Source organism: Schistocerca serialis, chromosome 12 (assembly GCF_023864345.2).
Source record: "Schistocerca serialis cubense isolate TAMUIC-IGC-003099 chromosome 12, iqSchSeri2.2, whole genome shotgun sequence".
Taxonomy (NCBI): domain Eukaryota; kingdom Metazoa; phylum Arthropoda; class Insecta; order Orthoptera; family Acrididae; genus Schistocerca; species Schistocerca serialis.
The window spans coordinates 78,531,526-78,558,978 of record NC_064649.1 but is presented as its reverse complement, the minus strand read 5'-3'; the positions used below and the strand labels follow the sequence as shown (position 1 = coordinate 78,558,978).

Here is a 27,453-nt window from a genome sequence, read left to right as displayed (position 1 = left end):
AACGGCCCTCGTATGTATCGCACACTGGTATAGTTTTGCAGGTACCTTAAGTGGCTTATGGGGATACTGTCTGCAAAATATGTTGCGAGCAGGGTTGGTAGTAAAGAGGCAACAAATTAAAAAGTCATGCCTGATGCTGCAGTTTTACTGCATGAACAGCGAAAATGGATTGAGATGAATTTTTCTCCTTGTCTCATTTTGCGTTGGGTGTCAGCGAGAAAAGGTTGCGTAAACGTTTGAAATTGTTTGTAAAGCGTGCAGGAAGTTGCTAACTGCTCTCTGGACGGATGTAGCCTGGGTAATGTGCGAACTGTGAATTACACTGACGCAAGACACACAGGTGATTCAGTTGCCCCTACCGATAGGTTTTATGCAACCCACAACACCTTCAATTACGACACAAGATTTTCATATTCTCTGACTCACTAAGGTGACAAAAGTCACGGGATAGTGATGCGCACACATACATATGGCCGTAGTATCACGTATTTTGTGAAAAGTTCTGCCCTGTTGATTTTGTCAAAAGGTTCTGACGTGATTATGACCGCACGATGGAAATTAATAGACATTGAATGTGGAATATCAGTTGCAGCTAAACACATTCGAAAGTCGCTAGGGAGTTCAAAATTCCGAGACCCACAGAGTCAAGAGTGTGCCGAGAATACCAAATTTCAGGCATTATCTCTCACCACAGACAATGTAGTAGCCAACGGCCTTCACTTGACGCCCGAGAACAGCCATGATTCTGTAGCGTTGCCAGTGTTTACAGACAAGCAACACTATGTGAAATGACTGCAGAAATCAATGTAACAAGTACAACGAACGTACGCAGAAGGACAATGTGATGAAATTTGGCCTTAATGGATACTGGAAGCAGGAGGTCGACAAGAGTGCGTTTTTAACAGCACGGCATCACCTGCAGCACCTGTCCTGCACTCATAATGATACCGGTTGGACCGTAGATGACTGGAAAACTGTGGGTTGGTCAGATGAGTCCCGAGTTGGTAAGAACTTAAATAAGCGTTCGAGTACGGGAGCCGGCCGGAGTGCCCGTCCGGTTCTAGGCGCTACAGTCTGGAACCGAGCAACCGCTACGGCCGCAGGTTCGAATCCTGCCTCGGGCATGGATGTGTGTGATGTCCTTAGGTTAGTTAGGTTTAATTAGTTCTAGGTTCTAGGCGACTGATGACTTCAGAAGTTAAGTCGCATACTGCTCAGAGCCATTTGAACCATTTGATTTATTGAGTCAAAGAGGAAGTGGAAAGTCTGTACAGAATATTGAAAAACTAATTTTTGTTGCCGCTGGTAACTGTTAGATAGTTAGCCTGCAACTGGTATAGTGCCCTCGGTTAGCCTTTTAGTACACTACTCGCCATTAAAATTGCTATACCAAGAATAAATGCAGATCATAAATGGGTATTCATAGGACAAATATATTATACTAGAACTGACATGTGATTATATTTTCACGCAATTTGGGTGCATAGATCCTGAGAAATCAGTACCCAGAACAATCACCTGTGGCCGTAATAACGGCCTTGATACGCCTGGGCACTGAGTCAAACAGAGCTTGGATCGCGTGTGCAGGTACAGCTGCCATTGCAGCTTGAACACGATACCACAGTTCATTAAGAGTAGTGACTGGCGTATCGTGACGAGCCAGTTGCTCGGCCACCATTGACAGGACGTTTTCAATTGGTGAGAGATCTGGAGAATGTCCTGGCCAGGGCAGAAGTCGAACATTTTCTGTATCCAGAAAGGCCCGTACAGTACCTGCAACAAAATGGTTCAAATGGCTCTGAGCACTATGGGACTTAACATCTGAGGTCATCAGTCCCCTAGAACTTAGAACTACGTACACCTAACTAACCTAAGGACATCACACACATCCATGCCCGAGGCAGGATTCGATCCTGCGACCGTAGTGGTCCCGCGGTTCCAGACTGAAACGCCTAGAACCACTCGGCCACACCGGCCAGCCCTGCAACATGCGGTCGTGCATTGTCCTGCTGAAATGTGGCGTTTCGCAGGGATCGAATGAAGGTTAGAGCCACGGGGTGTAACACATCTGTAATGTAACTTCCACTGTTCAGAGTGCCGTCAATGCGAACAAGAGGGGACTCACGTGTAACCAATGGCACCCCGTACCATAACGCCGGGTGATACGCCACTATGGCGATGACGAACACACGCTTCCAATGTGCGTTCACCGCGATGTCGCCAAACACGGATGCGACCATCGTGATGCTGTAAACAGAACCTGGATACATCCGAAAAAATGACGTTTTGCCATTCGTCCACCCAGGTTCGTCGTCGAGTACATCATCGCAGGCACTCCTGTCTGTGATGCAGCGTCAAGGGTAACCGCAGCCGTGGTCTCCGAACTGATAGTCCATGCTGCTGCAAACGTCGTCGAACTGTTCGTGCAGATGGTTGTTGTCTTTCAGACGTCCCCATCTGTTGACTCAGGGATCGAGATGTGGCTGCACGATCCGTTACAGCCATGCGGATAAGATTCCTATCATCTCGACTGCTAGTGATACGACGCCGTTGGGATCCAGCACGGCGTTCCGTATTACCCTCCTGAACGCACCGATTCCATATTCCACCGCGGCCGGCTGGAAACTTTCCTCATTGGATCTAGACCAACGCGAGCAGCAATGTCGCTATACGATAAACCGCAATCGCGATAGGCTACAGTCCGACCTTTATCAAAGTCGGAAACGTGATGGTACGCATTTCTCCTCCTTACACGAGGCATCACAACAACGTTTCACCAGGTAACGTCGGTCAACTGCTGTTTGCGTATGAGAAATCGGCTGGAAACTTTCAAATGGCTCTGAGCACTATGGGACTCAACTGCTGTGGTCAGAAGTCCCCTAGAACTTAGAGTTACTTAAACCTAACTAACCTAAGGACATCACACACATCCATGCCCGAGGCAGGATTCGAACCTGCGACCGTAGCAGTCGCACGGTTCCGGACTGCGCGCCTAGAAACGCGAGACCACCGCGGCCGGCTGGAAACTTTCCTCATGTCAGCACATAGTAGGTGTCACTACCGGCGCCAACCTTGTGTGAATGCTCTGAAAAGCTAATCATTTGCATATCACAGCATCGTCTTCCTGTCAATTTAATTTCGCGTCTGTAGCACGTCATCTTCGTGGTGTAGCAATTTTAATGGCCACTAGTGTATTTGCTACAGCGCGGAAGCGCTGTAACGATAATGTAGCACCAGTTATTAACCTCTCAAAACCAATCAAAAGTCCCTGTTTAGTATCAGAAGTACGAAAAATTCGTACTTAGGTAAATAATTGTATAAATTTTGAAATATTCATTTTTAGTAATATGTGAGGAATTTTTATTCACTTCTCCTTGAAATAAGAAGCGTCATTTGTCTCTAAAAAAAAGTTGGCAATCCTAGTCAAGGATGGGGATGGAGACAACGACATGAATCCATGGACCCTGCATGTCGGCCAGCCGTTGTGGCCGAGCGGTTCTAGGCGCTTCAGTCTGGAACCGCGCGACCGCCACGGTCGCACATTCGAGTCCTGCCTTGGGTATGGATGTGTGTGATGTCCTTAGGTTTAAGTAGTTTTAAGTTCTAGGGGACTGATGACCTTAGTGCTCAGAGCCAATTCAACCATACGAACGCTACATGTCAACAAGGGATTGTTCAAGCTGATGGAGGCTCTGTAATGGTGTGGGGCGCGTGCGGCTGGAGTGACATCGGACCCCTGACACGTCTAGATACGACTCTGACAGGTGACACGTACGTAAGCATCCTGTCTGATCACCTGCATGTCCATTGTGCATTCCGACGGACTTGTGCAATTCCAGCACAACACTGCGACACACCAAACGTCCAAAACCGCTACAGAGTGGCTCCAGGAACACTCTTCCGACTTTAAACACTTCCGCTGGCCACCAAACTCTCCAGACATGAACATTAATGAGCTTGTCTGGGATGCCTTGCAAAGTGCTGTTCAGAAGAGATCTCCATCCGCTCGTACTCTTATGGACAGCCATGGTTCCAGTTCCCTCCAGCACTACTTCAGGCATTAGTCGAGTCCATGTCACGTCGTCATGTAGCAGTTCTGCGTGCTCGCGGGGACGATATTAGGCATGTGTACCAGTTTCTTTGGCTCTTCAGTGCAGTACCCACGTTATGTATAACGAGGTGATGGAAATCATGGTGTAGCGGTATGCACATACAGATGGTGATAGTATACCCTACACAAGCCCTCCCGGTTTGCCGTGCGGTGTAACGCACGGCTTTCCGAGCGGGAAGGAGCGCCGGTCTCCGGCAGGAATCCCCCCGGCGGATTTGTGTCGATGTCCACTGAGCCGGCCAGTCTGTGGAAGGTTTTTAGGCGTTTTTCCATATGCCTCGGCAAATGAGGGCTGGTTCTCCTTATTCCGCCTCAGCTACACTATGTCGGCGATTGCTGCACAAACAAGTTCTCCACGTACACATACACCACCATTACTCTACACACAAACATAGGGGTTACACTCGTCTGATGTGAGACGTTCCCTGGGGGGTCCACCTGGGACCGAATCGCACAATAACCCTGGGTTCGGTGTGGGTTGGCGGAGGGATGACGTGGACTGCGGTAGTGGTCGTGGGGTTGCGGACCACTGTGGCTGCGGCGGGGACGGAGCCTCTCCGTCGTTTCTAGGCCCCCGGTTAACATAACATACCATACCCTACACAAGATATAAAAGGACAGTGCATTGGCGGAGCTGTCATTTGTACTCAGATGATTCATGTGGAAAGGTTTTCGGCGTGTTTATGGCCGTATGACGAGAATTAACAGACTTCGAACACGGAATGGTAGTTAGAGGTAGACACATGGGACATTCCGTTTCCGAAATTGTTAGGAATTTAATATTCCGTTATCCACAGTATCAAGAGTATGCTGAGAATATCAAATGTCAGGCATGACCTGTCGTCACGGGCAATGCAGTGGCCGGTGGCCTTCACTTAACAGCCAAGAGCAGCACCGTTTTTCGTATAATTGTCAGTGCTAACAGACAAGCAACACTGCGTGAAATGAACACAAAAACATATGTGGGACGTACAACAAACGTATCCGTTCGGACGGTGCGGCGAAATTTGGCATTAATGGGCAATAGGAGCATATGACCGATGTGAGTGCCTTTGTTAAGAGCACGACATCACCGGCAGCGCCTCCCTGGCCTCGTGACCATATCAGATGGACACTACACGCCTGGAAAACTGTGGCCAGATCAGATGAGTCTGGATTTTCAGTTGGTAAGAATTGATGGTATGGTTCGAGTGTGGTGGAGACCCTACGAAGCCATTAACCCAAGTTGTCAACAGGGCACTGTGCAAACTGGTGGTGCTTCCATAATAGTGTGGGCTGTGTTTACATGCAACAGACTGGGCCCTCCGGTACAAGTAAACTGATCATTGACTGGAAATGGTGATGTTCGGCTACGTGGAGAACATTTGCAGCCATTCATGGATCTCATGTTCCCAAACAACGATGGACCTTTCATGGATGACAATGCGCCATGTCACCGGACCACAGTTGTTCACGACTGGTTTGGAGAACATTTGGCCATCCAGATCGCCTGACATGAATTCCATCGAATATTTATGGGGCGTCATGGAGAAGTCAGGTCGTGCACAAAATTTTGCACCAGCAAAACTTTCGCAATTATGGACAGGTATAGAGCCAGCACAGCGCAGTATTTCTGCAGGGGACTTTTCCAACGACTTGTTGAGTCCATGTGACGTCGAGTTGCTGTAGTACGCAGGTTAAAAGGAGGTCTGAAACGATATTAGGGGGTATCCGCTGACTCTGTAACATAATACATCGTGTCAAGTAAAGTAACACGATACATGATGTCATTCGCATAACATGACATACGCCATCATATCATCGAACATGGCATTCGCCATGTAGTGCCATGTGACACAACGTGTCATAAAAGTTTAGGATGCACGCATCCCTACCCTGGGATCCTTTCCGTTATAGATGTACCGCCGCCCTCGGATACTTTCTATGTAGACGCATCACAGTCCCTGGAAGCACATAACTTTGTGTCTGTCTGTTCTTAAACCCCTCACCATACATGTAACAGGGGTGGGTCTAAGAGAGCTCACTGCACTGGGGAAATAGGGTTAATTCGAAAAAAAGGCCTAATACGTCTAGATATTTTGATTTAAATGTCTTTGAAGATGTCAGATAAGTTGAAAAGTTAGTTCCCTTAGGTTACATCCGTAACTCTACCCAAGACATATTCGCCTTTTTTGTGGTATGATACGAGCATATTTCACTGTGTAAGTTTATATTTAAATAAATGAACAATTATTTTTTAATTAAAATTCATTGGAGCTCTGTCTGTCCTCCACTAGTTTGCAGCCATCACCGATCATTCTGTTTCGGTACACACTGTCCGGCCGCGGTGGCCGAGCGGTTCTAGGCGCTTCAGTCCGGGACCGCGCTGCTGCTACGGTCGCAGTTTCGAATACTACCACGGGCATGGATGTGTGTGACGTCCTTAGATTAGTTAGGTTTAAATAGTTTTAAGTCTAGGACACTGATAAGTTCCATAGTGCTTAGAGCCATTTGAAACATTTGGTAGGCACTGAGGCGATGTGGAGGAAAAAAAAAAAATACGAGGGCAAGTCAATTATTATCCGCAATTTACACTCCTGGAAATTGAAATAAGAACACCGTGAATTCATTGTCCCAGGAAGGGGAAACTTTATTGACACATTCCTGGGGTCAGATACATCACATGATCACACTGACAGAATCACAGGCAGATAGACACAGGCAACAGAGCATGCACAATGTCGGCACTAGTACAGTGTATATCCACCTTTCGCAGCAATGCAGGCTGCTATTCTCCCATGGAGACGATCGTAGAGATGCTGGATGTAGTCCTGTGGAACGGCTTGCCATGCCATTTCCACCTGGCGCCTCAGTTGGACCAGCGTTCGTGCTGGACGTGCAGACCGCGTGAGACAACGCTTCATCCAGTCCCAAACATGCTCAATGGGGGACAGATCCGGAGATCTTGCTGGCCAGGGTAGTTGACGTACACCTTCTAGAGCACGTTGGGTGGCACGGGATACATGCGGACGTGCATTGTCCTGTTGGAACAGCAAGTTCCCTTGCCGGTCTAGGAATGGTAGAACAATGGGTTCGATGACGGTTTGGATGTACCGTACACTATTCAGTGTCCCCTCGACGATCACCAGTGGTGTACGGCCAGTGTAGGAGATCGCTCCCCACACCATAATGCCGGGTGTTGGCCCTGTGTGCCTCGGTCGTATGCAGTCCTGATTGTGGCGCTCACCTGCACGGCGCCAAACACGCATACGACCATCATTAGCACCAAGGCAGAAGCGACTCTCATCGCTGAAGACGACACGTCTCCATTCGTCCCTCCATTCACGCCTGTCGTGACACCACTGGAGGCGGGCTGCACGATGTTGGGGCGTGAGCGGAAGACGGCCTAACGGTGTGCGGGACCGTAGCCCAGCTTCATGGAGACGGTTGCGAATGGTCCTCGCCGATACCCCAGGAGCAACAGTGTCCCTAATTTGCTGGGAAGTGGCGGTGCGGTCCCCTACGGTACTGCGTAAGATCCTATGGTCTTGGCGTGCATCCGTGCGTCGCTGCGGTCCGGTCCCTGGTCGACGGGCACGTGCACCTTCCGCCGACCACTGCCGACAACATCGATGTACTGTGGAGACCTCACGCCCCACGTGTTGAGCAATTCGGCGGTACGTCCACCCGCATGCCCACTGTACGCCCTCGCTCAAAGTCCGTCAACTGCACATACGGTTCACGTCCACGCTGTCGCGGCATGCTACCAGTGTTAAAGACTGCGATGGAGCTCTGTATGCCACGGCAAACTGGCTGACACTGACGGCGGCGGTGCACAAATGCTGCGCAGCTAGCGCCATTCGACGGCCAACACCGCGGTTCCTGGTGTGTCCGCTGTGCCGTGCGTGTGATCATTGCTTGTACAGCCCTCTCGCAGTGTCCGGAGCAAGTATGGTGGGTCTGACACACCGGTGTCAATGTGTTCTTTTTTCCATTTCCAGGAGTGTAGTTATATTTTTGTTTATTTTGTAGTACTGTCGTTTTACGTTGATGGCGCATGCTTTGGTTATTTGTTGTTATACCTTTGCAATTTTCAAGCTGCTAGGTTAGTTTCGTTATCGCTGCCGTGCTGTTAATCATGGCTGCTCCGCTGTCGATTTGCACCAAAGAAGAGCAACGTTCAGTGATCCGTTTTTTGTGGTCAGGAGGCGTATCAGGAGCCAAAATGCATCGAAGACTTTCGGTACAGTACGGTAACAGTGTTTTGCCACAACAATGTCTACGAATGGATTGAAAAATTCCGAAATGGTCGCACAAGGGTTAAGCACGATGATGGAGCCAGACGACAGTTTACCGCCACAAATGAAGAAACCATTGAGCTTTCACGTGAAATGATTGTCTTAGACAGACGATTAACTATTGACGAAGTGGCACATCGTCTGCAAATTAGTCACGGTTCTGCCTACGAAATCATCCACAACAGACTTGGGTTTCTTAAAGTTTGAGCAAGATGAGTCCCAAAACAACTCACACAGTAGCATAAACAAACGCGCTTGGACATCTGCAAAGAACATTTGGATCGCTATGATAACGAAGGGGACAACTTCTTAGACAGGATCATAACTGCTGAAGAAACATGGATCCATCATTACGAGCCGGAGAATAAACGGCAGAGTATGGGATGGAAATATCCAAATTCGCTGTGCAAGAAAAAGTTCGAGACCCAACCGTTCGCAAAAAAAGTTATGCTTACGGTTTTTTGGGACGCACAAGGTCCAGTACCGGAACATTATGGGGAAAGGGGCACAACAGTAATCAGTGTACGTTACAGTGAGATGCTTACTGCCAGGCTGAAGCCTGCAATTCGAAGCAGACGCCGAGGATTGCTGTCTAAAGGCGATGTGTTGTTGCACGACAATGCCCGTCCGCATACTACTGCCCACACTGCTGAAACGCTCCAGAAACTCAAATTTGAAGTACTGGGTCTCCTCCATATAGTCCAGATCTTACCCCTTCTGATTATCACTTGCTCGGTCCACTCAAACAGGCATTAAGGGGCCGTCGATTTGCCTCGGACGAAGCAGTGAAAGAAGCGGTGCATTCCGGGCTCGCAGCTCTACCGAGAACCTTCTTTTATGAGGGCATCAGGAAGCTTGCACAACGATGGACCAAGTGCGTTGAAACGCAAGGAGACTGTCGAAAATGATGTTCTTGTAAATTTCCTGTTTGATTACAATAAAATTTTATAGCTACGACTACATTGCGGATAATAATTGACTTACCCTCGTATAAGAAGTATTTTTTAAAAATTGTTTAGTGACGTAATGACTTACTTTTTAAGAATATACTGTCACTTCTTCAAAAATGCTTCAGATGGCTCTGAGCACTATGAGACTTAACATCTGAAGTCATCAGCCCCCTAGACTTAGAACTACTTAAACCTAACTAACCTAAGGACAACACACACATCCATGCCCAAGCAGGATTCGAACCTGCGACCGTAGCAGCAGCGCGGTTCCGGACTGAAGCACATACTGTCACTTGTCGTAAGTATTTTTTGCGAGAAATATTTGTCATCATTTGTTAATTTTCTTTGAATTACTTTAATTACTATAGTTTTCTAATATTAACCATTTCTTAGACACAGTGTACCGCAACGAATTTGATTTGAGGGACATTTTTTATCCAGTTTATGATTTCTTCCATTTCTCATGTCATTGAGTGTTTCGGCATTCTGATTCAGACAAATATAGCATAAACATGGACGAATAACTGAACTAAAAGATACCTTCAGGCGCTTAATAAAGAGCAAATTTCGATATGACTGACACTGACGACAGGCGGTAAAACAATGCAGTCAACAGTAATCATCTAACAACGGTGAAACTATCGAATGTTCCCGTTCAGAACTAACTACGCCGGTCTGTTTTCATTCGGTTGCCCCCACACACTGGTTTCACTCGAAAGAATGAATGAATAATTCAACCGATACGTAAAACTACAACCGAGAGATTGTTCAGAGATACCTGTTGAATATTTTAGCGTAAAGGACCCACCGTGTGGGGTTGCCAGACTTAATTGACAAAATTATCGAATATTGATTGGCAAAAGGATCTGCTAAGTTGAAGGGTGAACACAATAAAACAACAAGTAAGCATTAAAAATTATATTATTGCTAGTTATAGTTTTCAAAAAAATTTTGTTACCTTCACATTTTAGATAAAACTGTTTGCAAGTTGCCATCTTCAGGTATCTTCTGTTTTTACCACATTGAGATTCAATTGTTTTCTGCATCAGACCATAAATGATTAATGTGGCTAAAAACTCTTTCCACACAGTATTTGCCGCATGGAAGCACCATTATTCTCTTAATAATTTGGTGATATACAGGAGATAAGCAAAATAATATGAACACCTGTAATTACTTAGGAGTGGTTTATTAACAAGGGGTTGGACCCCCATTTGGCCATAATACAGCTGCAATTCTTCTTGGAATACTGGCATATAACGATTGTATAGTCTCCAGTGAAATGTTATGCCACTCTTCAGTCAGAACCTCTTCTAACTCCTGCAGTGACGAGGGAGGCGGAAATATTCTCCGGAGTCTTTGCTCCAATACAGCACACAAGAATTCGACGATGTTCAAGTACAGGGACTGTGCTGGCCACGGAAGACGCTGCAGTTCAGTTGCATGCTCCTCATACCCCGATTGTACTGGTTGTATGATGGGTGCAGTATCATCCTGAAGTACGGCATCACTGTTGGGGAACAACATTTGAATCATGGGGTGCACCTGATCACCTAATATGTCATATAATCGTTGGATGTAACACGGCCTTTGAGAATAATGATGGGACCAGCAGAATACCATGATATGGCTGCCCACACGATCACACTTCTACCTCCATACTCAACAGTTAGAATCAAGCAATCAGGATTGTAGGATTCTTTCGGCCCAATGTTGGAAATAACGAAAACATTGACGTGTCGGACCATATGACGTATTTCCACTGATCAGCCATACATGATTTACGAGGTGCGACAATAAAGTAATGAGACTGGTGTGAAAAAAAAAAGTTGCTTACCACTTTAGTCAAGTTTAGTGTTGTCTCCTTCAGAGTAGCTCCCTTCTGATTGCACTCACTTTTTCCAGCGCTTCTGCCATTGATCGTAAAATTTCTGGAACTCTTCTTCTGTAATATCCTCAAAGACCCTCATCACATCTTTTTGGACATCTTGTGTTGTTTGAAAATGGTGGCCCTTGACCACCGTTTTGACTCTTAGAAATAAAAATCGTCGCACAGAGCGATATCTGGTGAATAAGGTGGCTGTGGTAATACTGAAATTCGTTTTGAGATTAAAAATTGCTGTACTGACAGAGATTTTTGGGGACCATTTTTGCACAAATCTTTCTCATACTAAGATCTTCAGTTATTATTAGACGAACCGTTTCTCGATTGATGTTCAGTTCTTCTGCAATCATTTTCACGGATAATCATCGATCAGATCGCACGAGTTCACGCACCCTGGCCAAGTTGACATCCGTCCGTGAGGTTGGTGGTCGTCCACTGCGGTCTTCATCTTCAACACTTGTTCTGCCTTCACTAAACATTTTATGCCAACGAAAAACTTGAGCTCTTGACATAACTTCTTCTCCAAACGCCTTCTGAAGCTTACTGTAAGTTATCGTCGCGTTTTCACCCGATTTAGCGCAAAAAGAAATGGCATACCATTGCGCAATATTATGCGGTTCCATTTCCGTGACGAGAGACACAAACACGTGTTAACTTTTTACAGCACAACTCATGACAGCAGTTGCATCGATGTGCCGCTTGAACTAGAAGCAGCGTATAGACCAAAATCAAAGATATTGTGCCTACGCAAGCCTGCAGGGTTGCCACATCTTGCAAAGAAAATCAGTCTCATTACCTTATTGTCGCACCTCGTATGCTCCTGACATCATGTTTTACGCTTCTTTGCGTTTGTTGTCGTCACTAATGGTTTCGACATAGCAGCTCGTCCACGAATATTCGCTTTATGGAGTTCTCGCAACAGCGTTGATAGATACAGAGTCTCAAAGAAGGCTGTAGAGCTCTGCAGTCACTTTAGCTGCCGTAGTTTTGCGTTGTTTTGGCACAATTTGTATTACCGTACGACGATCTCTGTCATTTAGTTTTGATTTGCGCTCACTATTACGTTTAGACGATGATGTCTTTCCATGTTTTGTGTAGGCTGTCAGGACCTTGAAACAGTTGGCCTTGAAGTATACAACAAGTTTGCTGTCTTGGTTACTGATGTTCCAGCTAATCAAACCCCCCACAATCTTGCTCTGTTAGGTCTGTCATTGCACGTCGACATCGGCCTCTGAATGCAAATACGAAGTGTGCACTTCTCGTAAACAACCTGCACCGATGCCTAGTCCGTACTGAACACCCAGAGTCCAGTGCAACACGCGGCTTACCTGCGTTGTTGACTGTCAAACACAAACATCTCGTTTCTACCACTGTTCGCCTGCCGGAGTGGCCGTGCGGTTCAAGGCGGTACAGTCTGGAACCGAGCGACCGCTACGGTCGCAGGTTTGAATCCTGCCTCGGGCATGGATGTGTGTGATGTCCTTAGGTTAGTTAGGTTTAATTAGTTCTAAGCTCTAGGCGACTGATGACCTCAGAAGTTAAGTCGCATAGTGCTCAGAGCCATTTTCTACCACTGTTCACATTATTTTGCCTATCCCCGGTAAATTAATTTACTTTACTTTGTATGTGGCAAGGGCCTTATCGACCATACGCCTGCTCTATGAGCCTCTTCCAGTTCTGCCTGTCCAATGCGCTGTTTGTCCAGTTGCTGTTGCTGTTCACCCTAGTTGTGTCCTCCCGAATTTTATCCCGCCATCTGATTCTGGGTCTCCCTCTTCCTCTCGTTCCATCTAATGTTCTGCTGAATGTCATTCTAGGTAGTCTATTCTCCGTCATTCTTGCTATGTGGCCTGCCCAATTCAACCTTCTCCTCTTGAACACTTCAACGATGTTACGGTGTTTGTACAGCGCTCTTAATTCTTCATTTCTTCTTATTCTCCATTCCATATTATTTTCGTCGTATACAGGACCAAAAATTTTTCTTAGTACTTTTCTTTCGAATATTAACAGTTTTTCATCTTTCTTTCTAAATATTGATGTTTCACATCCATATAACATCACAGGTATAATGGTCGATTGATATAAGCGGTTCTCTGCCTCGTGATGACTGGGTGTTGTGTGACGTCCTTAGGTTAGTTAGGTTTAAGTGGTTCTAAGTTCTAGGGGACTGATGACCATATACGTTAAGTCCCATAGTGCTCAGAGCCACTTGAACTTGATATAAGCGGATTTTGAAGTTACTGCTAAGTGATCTTTTTCTTAGAATTTTGATGAAACTAAAAAGTGTCTTGTTTGCTGTTGATAAACGGGCATCTATTTCCATATCTATTCTGTTGTTATTACTAGAAAGACTTCCTAGGTACTTGAAGCGATCAACAGTCTTGAAATTGAATCCATCTACAGTCAGAGGTGCATCTTTTCTTACTTATGGGCAAGTATTCTGTATTTTCTTCATTAACATGTAATCCTGTTTTCTCAGCAATTTCGTAGTAATTTTGCATCATTCTGATTAATTCTCTTTTGGAACTACTTATTAGTGCTACATCATCTGCATAGGCAAGTCACATCCTGTAGCTGGATCCCTTGTGGACTGGTTTTAGAAAATTCTCTATCGATCTTCTCTAGAACAAAGTTAAATAAAATAGGTGAAATGGCATCCCCTTGTTTCAGTCCAGTGTACACCTTAAAATCTTCAGTTTCTCCTACCGGTGACTTTATGCGACAAAGTTTCATCTATACACATTTTAACTAATTTGATTACTTTTGATGGTATTTTAAATTCCTTCATTATATTTAGGAGTTTCTGTCGGTGTATGATATCATAGGCCTTCTTTAAAATCTAGGAATAATATGTGGACATCCCCTGTAAATGGAATACTAAAAATACCGAACCGCTCATAGACTACGTTTACATGTGACACGTCTTCCGAAAGACGAAAATCGAATTTCAGAAACCGTTTTCCGCTGTCCTGTTTACATGTTAAGGTCTGAAGTGAATTTGCTAACCCAGTTTAATATGGTGCCTGAGAAACAGCTGTCAGTTTCTGATTTATTCAGCACAGTCGCTCTTTCTCTCCAATTAGCTGCGGCGTAAACAGATTCACCCTAATATTTCAACTTATCTTTCACTGTACAAAAAGCAACTGCGTCCACATCAGCCGATTTTTTTTTAAAAACAAGACGAAACCTGAAAGTCTACGTACGCTCCAAAACCGGCTGCGCTTACATGGGACTGAAAATCGATTGCGGAGTTGGAAAACCAGCAACCAGACGCGGATTTCTAGATTCGATTTTAAAGTGTTTACATGACCACCCGGAATCGGTATTGGGAAATCGGTTTGCGAGATCTGGTTTTGGAAGCCGCATATAAACGGGTCGATACTTTGGCACTGGCCTCAAACACCGAACTGTTCGATAAAAAACCGAACACCTGGCAACCCAGGCGGCAGTCTCGTCTCTGATTCGTTGCATTTCTTCTGGTGTCTTGTGCCACTTACCTTCGCAACTCTGTTGAACTTAAAACAGTGCGCAACCAGGACCGGTTTAAGGCCCAAGCGACACACGCTGCCGCTTTTTGAATCCAGATATACGGGGATGCAGGTTAAGATTGTTAAAAAAAATTGAATTGCATAGCTTGGTTGTTGTGTAACTGAGATGGTAAAAGCATTCACATGCAATACGTCGTGGGTTCGAATCTCATCACGTGTAGTAATTTTTTTTTAATTTTTTAATTTTTATCGAATTGGATTTGATCATCATTTTTATTCAATTAATTCATTTACATTTATTTTTTCATTTCTTTTCCTTTCTAACATTATTTTAATCACCGTATGAACTATTTCCAATTGTTTCATATTTCTATATATCATTCTTTTCCCAGTCAGAATTTGTGCGAATATGAATTTAATTATACTTGACTGTTACAATATTCAATTATTTGAAAATTCCTATCAGCCAAAAAATAAAAGACCAAATAAACTATTTACATTGCATGTATATTTGTGTGAAAAATGTATTTTTCGTTACAAGATGAGATTTTTTTGGATGATAATCGACATACAAACATTTAAAATATGAGCTAAATACCTATTTCAATATGGAGAAAATTACGCAGATGAAGATTTTAATGAAAGGAGGGTTTATAAACAAAACGAAATTCAAACAAAATGAGGAATAGATACACGCAATATTGTGGACGAAAACACAGGGTGATGAAACAAAAGAAATTAAATCGAAATAATATATAAAATTAATTAAAAACACATGAACAAAGATTTCAAGTGGAAAAAGAATGACAGGAAGAAAAATAAGAGCAAATGAAGAAGTTGAACTTACGATTAATATGATGTGACAAAGGGATAGAGATAAAAAATTGCATGTAAATCAATTGATTGAATAATAGTGATGATGAATGTCATTTCAATAAGGATTTAAAAGTAGAAAAATTACTGCGCCTCGCGAGATTCGATACCACAACCTCCTGCATGTGAGGCTACTCTTTTTCTACGCTCTTGAGTATCACACAAAATTCTGATTTTTTTTCCCTTAATTACTCGCAAATGAGGGCCCACCAGGGTGAATGGCTGCAGTGTGTGACACCTGGGACCTTCCAGAATGAGATTTTCACTCTGCAGCGGAGTGTGCGCTGCTGTGAGACTTCCTGGCAGATTAAAACTGCGTGCCGGACCGAGACTCGAACTCTGTACCTTTGCCTTCCGCGGGAAAGTTCTCTACCATTTGAGCTACCCAAGCACTACTCACGTCCCATCCTCATAGCCTTACATCTGCCAGGCAAAGGTCCCGAGTCTCGGTCCGGCACACAGTTTTAGTCTGCCAGGAAGTTTCAAATGGTTCAAATGGCTCTGAGCACTATGGGACTCAACTGCTGTGGTCATTAGTCCCCTAGAACGAAGAACTACTTAAACCTAACTAACCGAAGGACATCACACACACCCATGCCCGAGGCAGGATTCGAACCTGCGACCGTAGCAGCAGCGCGGCTCCGGACTGGAGCGCCTAGAACCGCACGGCCACCGCGGCCGGCCAGGAAGTTTCACCTGGGATCTTAACTTACATAATCGTATAGATGGTTTCAAAAAGTGGATCCCACGGCTGGGGTCCTCTCATTGTCAGTAGCGAAAACTGACAGAGTGAAATTTATCCCTCGCACGTATGGATACCGGATTAGCGGGAGCGCCGGATTGTTGAGAGTGTCTAAAATTTAGTGTAAACACATAAAGATTGTACTTTATCAAATCAAAGTATACGAGGGTAATCCCAAAAGTAAGGTCTCGTATTTCTTTATAAATTCATAGACCTGTTTATTTCTACAATGGTTTACATCAGTTTACAGCTTGAACATTTAGCTATTTTTCGACATAATCACCATTTCTGTCGATGCATTTTTGTAGACGCTGTGGCAGTTTTTGTATGCCCATGTCATACCAGCTCGCCGCCATGCTGTTTAGAAACTCATGAACCTCACATCGTCGTCGGAGCTGAATCGCTTTCCGGCCAAATGTTCTTTTAACTTATGGAACAGGTGAAAGTCACTGGGCGCCTAGTCAGGACTACAGGGTGGGTGGGTGATTATGTTCCACTGAAACTGTTGTAGGGCAGCAACGGTTTGCCGAGCTATGTGTGGGCGAGCGTTGTCATGGAGAATGTGTACGCCCTTGCTCAACATTCCTCTTCTCCGGTTCTGAATTGCCCGTTTGAGTTTTTTCAGAGTCTCACAGTACCCGTCAACGTTAATTGTGTTCCCAGCGATTCAGCTCCGACGACGAGGTGAAAGAAGTTCGTAACTTTCTGAACAGAATGGCGGCGAGCTGGTATGGCATGGACATACAAAAACTGCCACAGCGTCTACAAAAATGCATCGACAGAAATAGTGATTGTGTCGAAAAATAGCTAAATGTTCAAGCTGTAAACTGATGTAAACCATTGTAGAAATAAACAGGTCTATGTACTTATAAAGAAATAGGATACCTTACTTTTGGGATTACCCTCGTACAAATGTGGCGTGTGCTCTCATCTGAGGACTTCGTTTGGAATCATCGTTTCTGTACGCAAGAGCGATCATATAACGTCCACAAACAGTGAGTGCGTTCTCGTCAGGAGTCGGGAGTGGTTGGTTGGTTTATTTGGGGAAGGGGACCAAACAGCGAGGTCATCGGTCCCGTAGGATTTGGAAAGGATGGGGAAGGAAGTCCGTCGTGCCCTTTCAAAAGAACCATCCCACAATTTGCCTGAAGCAATTTAGGGAAATCACGGAAAATCTAAATCAGGTTGGCCGGACGCGGGTTTGAACCGTCGTCCTCCCCAATATGAGTCCAGTGTGCTGACCACTACGCCATCTCGCCCAGTGTCTGTGCAGGGCACAACTGCAAATTTGTACTGCTTCAGTGCGTTGTGGAGTCCGAAGGATAGATTTTGTTTCTGAATGACTCGGACAGGAAACCCATATAAACTGGAGAGCTGCTCAATGAGGCCACACAACAGACTGAAAACGGAGAAAGCAAAGAAAGGTTGCCGTTGCTCTTGGTACGAAGAAGTTTAAATGGTTCAAATGGCTCTAAGCACTATGGGACTTAACATATGAGGTCATCAGTGCCCTAGACTTAGAATTACTTAAACCTAACTAAACGACTGGCCACTAAAATTGCTACAACAAGAAGAAATGCAGATGATAAACGGGTATTCATTGGACAAATATACTAGAACTGACATGTAATTACATATTCATGCAATTTGGCTGCATAGATCCTGAGATATCAGTACCCAGAAAAACCACCTCTGGCCGTAACAACGCCTGGGCATTGAGTCAAACAGATCTTGGATGGCGTGTACAGATACAGCTGCCCATGCAGCTTCAACACGATACTACAGTTCATCAAGAGTAGTGACTGGCGTATTGTGACCAGCCAGTTGCTCGGTCACCATTGACCAGACGTTTTCAATTGGTGAGAGATCTGGAGAATGTGTTGGCCAGGGCAGCAGTCGAACATTTTAAGCATCCAGAAAGGCCCGTACCGGACATGCAACACGCGGTTGTGCATTATCCTACTGAAATGTAGGGTTTCGCGGGGATCGAATGAAGGGTAGAGCCACGGGTCGTAACACATCTGAAACGTAATGTCCACTGTGCAAAAGGCCGTCAATGCCAACAAGAGGTGACCGAGACGAGTAACCAATGGCACCCCTTACCACCACTCCGGGTGATACGCCAGTATGGCGATGACGAATACACGCTTCCAATGTGCGTTCACCGCGATGTCGCCAAACACGGATGCGACCATCATGATGCTGTAAACAGAACGAACCTGTATTCATCCGAAAAAATGACGTTTTGCCATTCGTACACCCAGGTTCGTCGTTGAGTACACCATCGCAGGCGCAGCGTCAAGGGTAATCACAGCGATGGTCTGCGAGGTGATAGTCCATGCTGCTGCAAACGTCGTCGAACTGTCGGTGCAGACGGTTGTTGTCTTGTAAACGTCCTCATGTGTTGACTCAGGGATCGAGACGTGGCTGCACGATCCGTTACAGCCGTGCGGATAAGATGCCTGTCATCTCGACTGCTAGTGATAGGAGGCCGTTGGGGACCAGCACGGCGTTCCGTATTACCCTCCTGAACGCACAGATTCCATATTCTGCTAACAGTCATTGGATCACGACCAACGCTAGCAGCAATGTCGCGATACGATAAACTGCAATCGCGATAGGCTACACTACGACCTTTATCAAAGTCGGAAACGTGATGGTACGCATTTCTCGTCCTTACACGAGGCATCACAACAACGTTTCACCAGGCAACGCCGGTCAACTGCTGTTTGTGTATGAGAAATCGGTTGGAAACTTTCCTCATGTCAGCACGTTGTAGGTGTCGCCACCGGCGCAAACCTTGTGTGAATGCTCTGAACAGCTAATCATTTGCATATCACAACATCTTCTTCCCGTCGGTTAAATTTCGCGTCTGTAGCACGTCATCTTCGTGGTGTAGCAATTTTAATGGCCAGTAGTGTAACTTAAGGACGTCACACACATCCATGCCCGAGGCAGAATTCGAATCTGCGACCGTAGCAGCAGCGCGATTCCGGACTGAAGTGCCTAGAACCGCTCGGCCACCGCGGCCAGCTACGAAGGAGTCTGCTTTAATGAAAATACTGAAACTGTGGGCAGAGAATATAGATTTTGGCGTGTAGAGGGGACTGGATCCAGTGCATTAAATGTGGGAGACGGTGGCTCGAAAAGTGCTCTTCATTTGAGGGTGATATTGCGTTCATTTGTGACATTTGCTAAATGCGCACTCTTTGGGCATGTTGTGCGTACTCTTAAGTGCAGGTGACCGAAAGAGTGCGCATTTCTCGTTTTTTGCATTTTTGAAAAGTTCAGTAAAAGTATGGCCTCTCTGCAGCTGTAGTTTTCTGAACATGTAGATTTTGTGTTAACAAACATAAACCTACTATGATTTTGTTTTCCTATTGATAATAACGTAGATATTTATGGTTACTTCTTACATCTACATCTACGTGATTACTCTGCTACTCACAATAAAGTGCCTGGCAGAGGGTTCAATGAACCACCTTCAAGCTGTCTCTACCGTTTCACTCTCGAACGGCGCGCGGGGAAAACGAGCACTTAAATGTTTCTGTGCGAGCCCTATTCTCTCTTATTTTATCGTAACGATCATTTCTCCCTATGTAGGTGGGTGCCAACAGAATGTTTTCGCAATCGGAGGAGAAAACTGGCGATTAAAATTTCATGAGAAGATCCCATCGCAACAAAAACGCCTTTGTTCTAATAATTGCCACTCCAATTCACGTATCATGTCTGTGCCACTATCTCCCCTATTTCGCGATAGTACTGAACTGCTCACTCTTAGGTATGGTTCCTCTACGAGTAAAATATTATTAACCTTAGGGGCTTGTGATTAATATATTACAATTGCTCTCCACAGCAAAATACCGACAGCTTTGCAATGCCCAGCGACGAGGAATAAACAGTTTACGGACACACAATCACGTGCCCTAGTGAGTTGTGGCGCGTCCCTCCCCTCCTTCAGTGTTGCCACATACAACAGTCTCGAAATCAGGAGATAGAAACTCGAAAATGTAGAAAAAGGAGATAGCGACAGATACTTTTGACAACGTTAACTGGAATACTCTCTTTCAAATTCTGAAGGTGGCGGGGGTAAAATACAAGGAGCGAAAGGCTATTTACAATTTGTACAGAAACCAGATGGCAGTTATAAGAGTCGAGGGCCATGAAAGGGAAGCAGTGGTTGGGAAAGGAGTGAGACAGGGTTGTAGCCTCTCCCCGATGTTATTCAATCTGTATATTGAGCAAGCAGTAAAGGAAACAAAAGAAAAATTCGGAGTAGGTATTAAAATTCATGGAGAAGAAGTAAAAACTTTGAGGTTCGCCGATGACATTGTAATTCTGTCAGAGACAGCAAATGACTTGAAAGAGCAGTTGAACGGAATGGACAGTGTGTTGAAAGGAGGATATAAGATGAACATCAACAAAAGCAAAACGAGGATAATGGAATGTAGTCAAATTAAATCGGGTGATGCTGAGGGGATTAGATTAGGAAATGAGACACTTAAAGTAGTAAAGGAGTTTTGCTATTTAGGGAGTAAAATAACTGATGATGGTCGAAGTAGAGAGGATATAAAATGTAGACTGGCAATGGCAAGGAAATCGTTTCTGAAGAAGAGAAATTTGTTAACATCGAGTATAGATTTAAGTGTCAGGAAGTCGTTTCTGAAAGCATTTGTATGGAGTGCAGCCATGTATGGAAGTGAAACATGGACGATAACCAGTTTGGACAAGAAGAGAATAGAAGCTTTTGAAATGTGGTGCTACAGAAGAATGCTGAAGATAAGGTGGGTAGATCACGTAACTAATGAGAAGGTATTGAATAGGATTGGGGAGAAGGGAAGTTTGTGGCACAACTTGACTAGAAGAAGGGATCGGTTGGTAGGACATGTTTTGAGGCATCAAGGGATCACAAATTTAGCATTGGAGGGCAGCGTGGAGGGTAAAAATCGTAGAGCGAGACCAAGAGATCAATACACTAAGCAGATTCAGAAGGATGTAGGTTGCAGTAGGTACTGGGAGATGAAGAAGCTTGCGCAGGATAGAGTAGCATGGAGAGCTGCATCAAACCAGTCTCAGGACTGAAGACCACAACAACAACAACTGGATAACCTACTCTCCATGCTAATACTTCACCATTATACGTTAAAAAATATAAAACATATATAAAATTCACACCAAATTAGGAAATTATTACGACAGTGGTTTCGCAAACAACGTATCTAAAATTATCGCCCTTTTTACTACGCTGTAACCAACACTTAAATTAACTTCACTTTCCCACTCACTTTTGAGTATTACTTATTTTTTCCTATCTCTGGGGTGCACTCATTTCTGCGTTTAACTTTAACGAAAACAGTAACTGTAGTGTTGGAAATGTACACCACGTACTACTAACAGTTACCGGCACGGTAACTCAGCGTGGTCGGTCAGCGGATTAGCTACCCTCTGTAATAAAAAAAACTATTAGATCAACGACGAACAGAAAAGGGTGTCTTGCGACGTCCGCCCCGAGCAGATACAACGAACGAAAACGAACAAAATGAGATTAAAAAAAAAAAGAAACAGCGAACTGAAGCACCATAACTTCAACATTGAAATGCAGTAAACTAATAATTATTGTCAATGTGATCCCCTATAACCGGTTACATTATTTACGTTTTCAAACCCTTCTCTCATATCCTTCCAGTAACTCAAGTCAGTTGATACCAAGTGAAACATCTTACCATCACCATTACTCTACAACGCTTCGACACCATAGATTTGCAAGCATGTCAGTCACCGTTACCCACGTTTTTCACACATACGAAATAACAGACACCATGTGAACAGCTTCATTTTCTTGAAATGGGTAACAAAGAGGCTACTGCAGGCTTATTTTGCCAGCATTATATGGAAATAAATGACACACATTTCCATCTGAGAACGTTATGAGTCTTTTGACTGTACTTTAAAAATCTGTTCAGCTTCTCGCAGCCACACATAGGGTGGGTTATCGTTGCCTAGGCATAAACGGATAAACAGAGGTTCTAAATAGTATCCATGCGAAAATAAAACCAGAGCAACTTCACTCAGGCCTTGAAAGTGATAAGAGAGAAGTCTCTGGGGTAAGGAATTCACAGAAGGTAGTCCAAAACTTAACTGGTATCCCAAGAAATAAAGAGTTAGTCAGCTGGTGTACCAACATTCGTCAAAATTACTTTGAAGGAATAGACACGAACGTGAGCGAAAAAGCAGGAGATTTTCGGTTTTATTTGCTTTTTAGCAGTAGATTTTTTAAAAGCAGGAAATCTATTGCACAACAGTAGATCTGACAACACTGTCTACCTTCCCCACAGCATAGCCAACAATGACTTCTAAACAATGTCGCAGCATCGCTACAGTCCACACCAGTGTTGAGCTGGTCTCCAACCGTGCAACTGCATCGCGCGAATACTCTGATCTACGTCCGCTCAGGGGGCTTTTGTGAAATTACTGTGTCGTTACTGTCGTCGTGACGGTGTACCAACAAACGAAAGTATGGTCGAAAAGCAAAATTTCTGGCGCATTTTATCGAAAAGAAAAGCTGAGGAAAGGAAGGAGATGAAACAGAAACTAACGCTAAGAAAGTGTTTTTACGCCGCCTTCTACAAGAGCGAAAAATCTTGTAAAGTTGTTATTTCTCCAAACAGAAGAACTGTGAACTTAGGTGGCGACCTCCGTACAGTTACAACTGTTTCTTCAAGAGCTGAACCAATGCTGACAAAGGTAAGAGCTTAATTTAGTTGCTTGTTTTCAAACCTTCTTCCTTGCCTAACAAAAATGTACGAATTTTATATGAGAAACGGTACGGTATTTTATTAGTATAATTCTTTGTCAGTACAGTCGTCAGGCATGCTTGTATTCAAAGAAAAAAACGTAACTCGTAGTGACGACACGCTAGAGAGTAGATGGGACTATCTGGTTCGCAACTTGCAATCCTCCATACTAACCAGCCCTAACAGCTTTGTGAATGTATTGCACCCTGGCGTCTGCCTAAATTTCCGTAAGTACCGAGTGCAAATCTGTGTTGCGTCATTGAAAGTGCGGATTTCCTTCTACACCATGTGCATATTTTAATGTTTCGTGAAGTTAAATTAAACATTTATCTGAAAATTTTGTTACCAAGAGCCCAAGGAAAGGCAATCAATTGGAAAGCGGGAGGCGCCGAATAATACGTCAATTGTGTGGAAAAACTCGAACCGCTCCTAGTCAGCAAGAAAAAACGCATCCTGTGAGATTGCTGACGATTTTCGGATATACCTGAGCTGCTGAAAATAATGCCTCCGTTTTTTGTGTGAAAACTCGAAGCTTTTTAAATAAAAGGTACGTTATTAACGTTCTACATCTTTATTCTTCGTGTCTATGTATTTTCAGCCGTCTATCACTAGAGGGCTCCGAATTGTATCGTGCGTACAGTAACTACTTGGACGCATGAGAATCAGCGTGCTGTAATTGAGATTCGAAGTCGAAGAGTTCTTACACACATCGAACACCCTTTCCTTCAGCACGATACTGCCAGACCATACACTGATAGCTGTGACATCTGCTACAATCGGACGCGTCGAGTTCATTGTCATCGATAATCCTCCATACTCTCCCGACTTGACTCCATCCGTTTGCAAAACTTGAAGAACACCTTCGAGGACTTCACTTTGATGACGATGAATCAGTACAAATAAAGTTATGGTTGTGGCTCCGTCAACAAAATCAATCATTCTACAGTGACGGTTCAAGGAACTGGTTTCTTGTTGGAAGAAATGTGATCGTCCCAAGGGTGACCGATGAGAAACAAATACGTAGAATGTTAATAATGTTTATTTTGTTAAAAAAGATTTGAGAGCTACCGCTTAAAAAATTTGGAGGCATTACATTTCAGCACGTCTTCGGATACCTACGAAACTGCAATTACATACGATAATTCAAATGCATTCCGCATCTTCGTCGTCCACTGCTTCGAAAAAATACCATCCATTCTGAGGAAAGTACGCTACCTTGGCAGAAAGAAGTTACCGTTTTTGCCGCGCAGGATATTCTTAAATTGTGATGCAGTGATAGCGTTGGTATGGTGTCAGATTAACGCTAGAAATCAATTGAGGTTTTTATATATAAACAACTAGATGATTCGTCTTGCACAGTCAGCAAGCGAAGAAGAACGCAGGAATACTTTTATCGTCTCAAATAGAAGAATAAGCTGTTCATCATCTTGTAAACAACTTATGAAAGTTCGATAGCTTGCTCGCAACCATGACGCTGGTGCAACGTCTCACCCAAAAATAAAACGATAAAATCAAAAACACTCCTTGGACATATAAACACACGCCTATGCACCGGTTATTTTCTGAACTTGAAAAATGTTCAATAATCACACGCTATCTGAATTCTAGATACGTAGGAGGGGATTGAACGGAAAGCTCCAAGTGCGCAACCGACGTACAACACATGCGGTAATTACGAACTTGTTCGAGCGTCATCGTAAACAACATACAGCATTGGATTCATGTAGATTTGTGTAACTATTATGGTGTAAGGACGTATAAGCAACTATTTCTCAGGCAAAACTTAAGTACGGTAACTTAAGCATCGACGTCAGCTGGACATAAACGATTTATCGGTGTGTACACTATAATGTCTCAGCTGTGCTCCCTTATTTATCCATTCTTTTCTTGTGCCTTTTGGAAAAGGACGTGCTGCTATCAAGCAAAACTCAATGTATTCAGCGTCAGTTTATAAGTAAAAGTAGTAAGAAAGTCACATGCGACGAAACCTGAAGCAGTAGAAAGCAGCAGCACAAATACCGTATGACTACCCACCGGCAGCAGAAACCATACGAACGCTACCAACAGATAATTCCACTCGTTTCCATCACTTGCTGAGGAGTACAGGTATACCACGTTTCTGAGCCATGTTCCACTATTCTACCCAAAAAGCAATATTTAGTCAGATTTACCTCTTATATTCCAGTACCGGTATATACTTTTTACGAACGAATGGCTACCTTGTCATTCAAATTCCTTGCTGCTATTAATCGAACCCACGGCATCATATACTAAGCAAACAGCGGAAGTATATACGTGAATTAGTGACTTGCAGAGTTTAATGCTGCTACATTAGTTATAAAATAAATTAACAATTTTTAGTTTATTTGCGTTCTGACTTTCATGAGGTGATGTATCTAGAGCGCTCAATCTCTTTACAACTTTTTACGAGATGATTATTAATCATACCCTAAATCAACTACTGTAAAAATCACAATTTTTTGTAAAATAGCTACGAACTGTAAGTATAGTCTGGGAGTGCTACATTGCCGCAGTTGCTTTCAGATGATTTAGTCCGTATGTCTTCCCACTGAAGTCGTACAACATTTGGCGTGGGGCTTATTAGGCCAAAGTTCGATTTAGGTTAGCGATTATCGCAGCTTTTACTTTTCGTCGTTTACAGAAGTACATTGCAAGACTCCACAGTCTATACACTACAAAGCTGTATGAAAGGCAGCGATAATAAACAAATATCAAGCGTAACTACACTGTTTCGATATATGAACATCAAGACCTGTCACTAGCAGAAAGGATTATCGTCGTCTGCACTCACCTGAATACTGTCCGGTTTCCTAAGAATTCAGGATACCGGTACATTCCATATTCATAACAAATACAAAATAGTCATATTTAATTGTTCATGTCGCATATTTGTCACAACACTGTACATATATTGCATATTTTAGCTTCAAATATTCCAGGAATAAACTTCTAACATCCTTAACATGACGCCGGCCATGTTGGACTGAGGAAACATTTGAATGTCAGCGCCATCCCGCGGTAGGACCGCCAAACCAAGGGGAGTAGTACAAATGTCAATAAATTTTTTGTAAATGTTTACTTTCTGGTAAATAAAGCACTGCATTGTTTCATATTAGTTGCACAATCGTAAACTCATAGTTTACTGCCACTTAATTTTTCAAGATTTCATTCACTTTTTCTGTTTGTTATGTTGGCATTTGTGAGGTCTGTACCACACACATGTGTAAATCTTTGGTATGCGGGCGTGGGATTCGGAAAAGAAGTGAGAAGTCGATGTAATATAGTGATTTTTTATGGTATTTGACAGCTACAAAAAATATGGTCAGTACTTATAATGATAAGACAAGACCTTTTGAAAACACTTTCTTTTAGTTTGTAGTTCCATTTGGGTTATGAAGTATGTCTTTCACGCATATCGTGATCGCACATTCAATTTGTTAATCGCATTCATTTTCTCAGCCAATGTGCCGCATATATGTACAATAAGTAGAAGGTTGTATTAAGTGTTGAATATTCGTATTTACCTCTCTGTAGTGCACTTTCCCGAGATGCCGGCTGTTGCCGGTTTCGGGAGAGATAAGAAACCTTTTTTCTCCCTAAATCCCGTGAAACATGTTTCACGAACCACGCTCAACAATATTTCTGATGCGCTTTCGTAATATTTGCAATTTGTCTCCACTTGCACCATGTTTGCGATGTGATAGTCTTAAGATTGAGTCTCTTCATTACATTGATGAATGTACCAAATTGCAGTAGTGAAAGACTATGAGGAAACGTTAAAATTTATGTTACTATATAATTAAAACTGAGCGTGTTATTATGCTGTAGAAAACAGGAGCGAAACTGGTTGTGGTGCAACAGTAGTGGTAGTTATTGTCTGCAAGGTCATTAATATACAAAATGAATAGCAGATGTTCTCATTCCCCTGGGGCACACCCAATGTTGCTTCTACATCTGTTGATGACTCTTCACCAACGATAAGTTGTTGTGTCCTCCCTACCAACAGTAGTGCGCCAAGTTTTAAAAGCAGAAATAGCTGTGGTTGTGGCAAATACCATATTATCTGCACCAGTAAATAAAGCTATTTCAACACTGAAAGTAAGGATGAAGTCAGATAATTTTTTAAATTCTTGTTGACAGGTCACAAAGTAAGAAATTATGTACTTATTACTAGCATCCTAGGAGAACTGTTTAGATCTTAAAATGCCTTAGCCATTTGATCTAGAACTCATTAATTTCTGAACTAGATTAGTCCTTTCTGCCAACGAAATAAGCATTTAGTTGTTTTGAAAATTCAAGTGCTCATTTCTTT

General features: G+C 43.7%; 2 protein-coding genes across 2 annotated transcripts in view; one reads left to right on the top strand and one right to left on the bottom strand.

Annotated features, from left to right (window-relative positions):
- Positions 1–26,058, bottom strand: part of LOC126428433 (unconventional myosin-Ib) — an 852,237-nt gene extending 826,179 nt beyond the window's left edge. Inside the window, exon 1 of the mRNA XM_050090358.1 lies at positions 25,933–26,058. The gene's annotated coding sequence lies outside the window, so the exon portion shown is untranslated. The remainder of the gene's footprint in view (positions 1–25,932) is intronic.
- A 259-nt stretch (positions 26,059–26,317) lies between these two features.
- LOC126428434 (WD repeat-containing protein 61) overlaps positions 26,318–27,453 on the top strand; it is a 42,809-nt gene continuing 41,673 nt past the window's right edge. Inside the window, exon 1 of the mRNA XM_050090359.1 lies at positions 26,318–26,462. Coding sequence (XP_049946316.1) covers positions 26,460–26,462 — 3 coding nt within the window. The 5' untranslated portion in view covers positions 26,318–26,459. The remainder of the gene's footprint in view (positions 26,463–27,453) is intronic.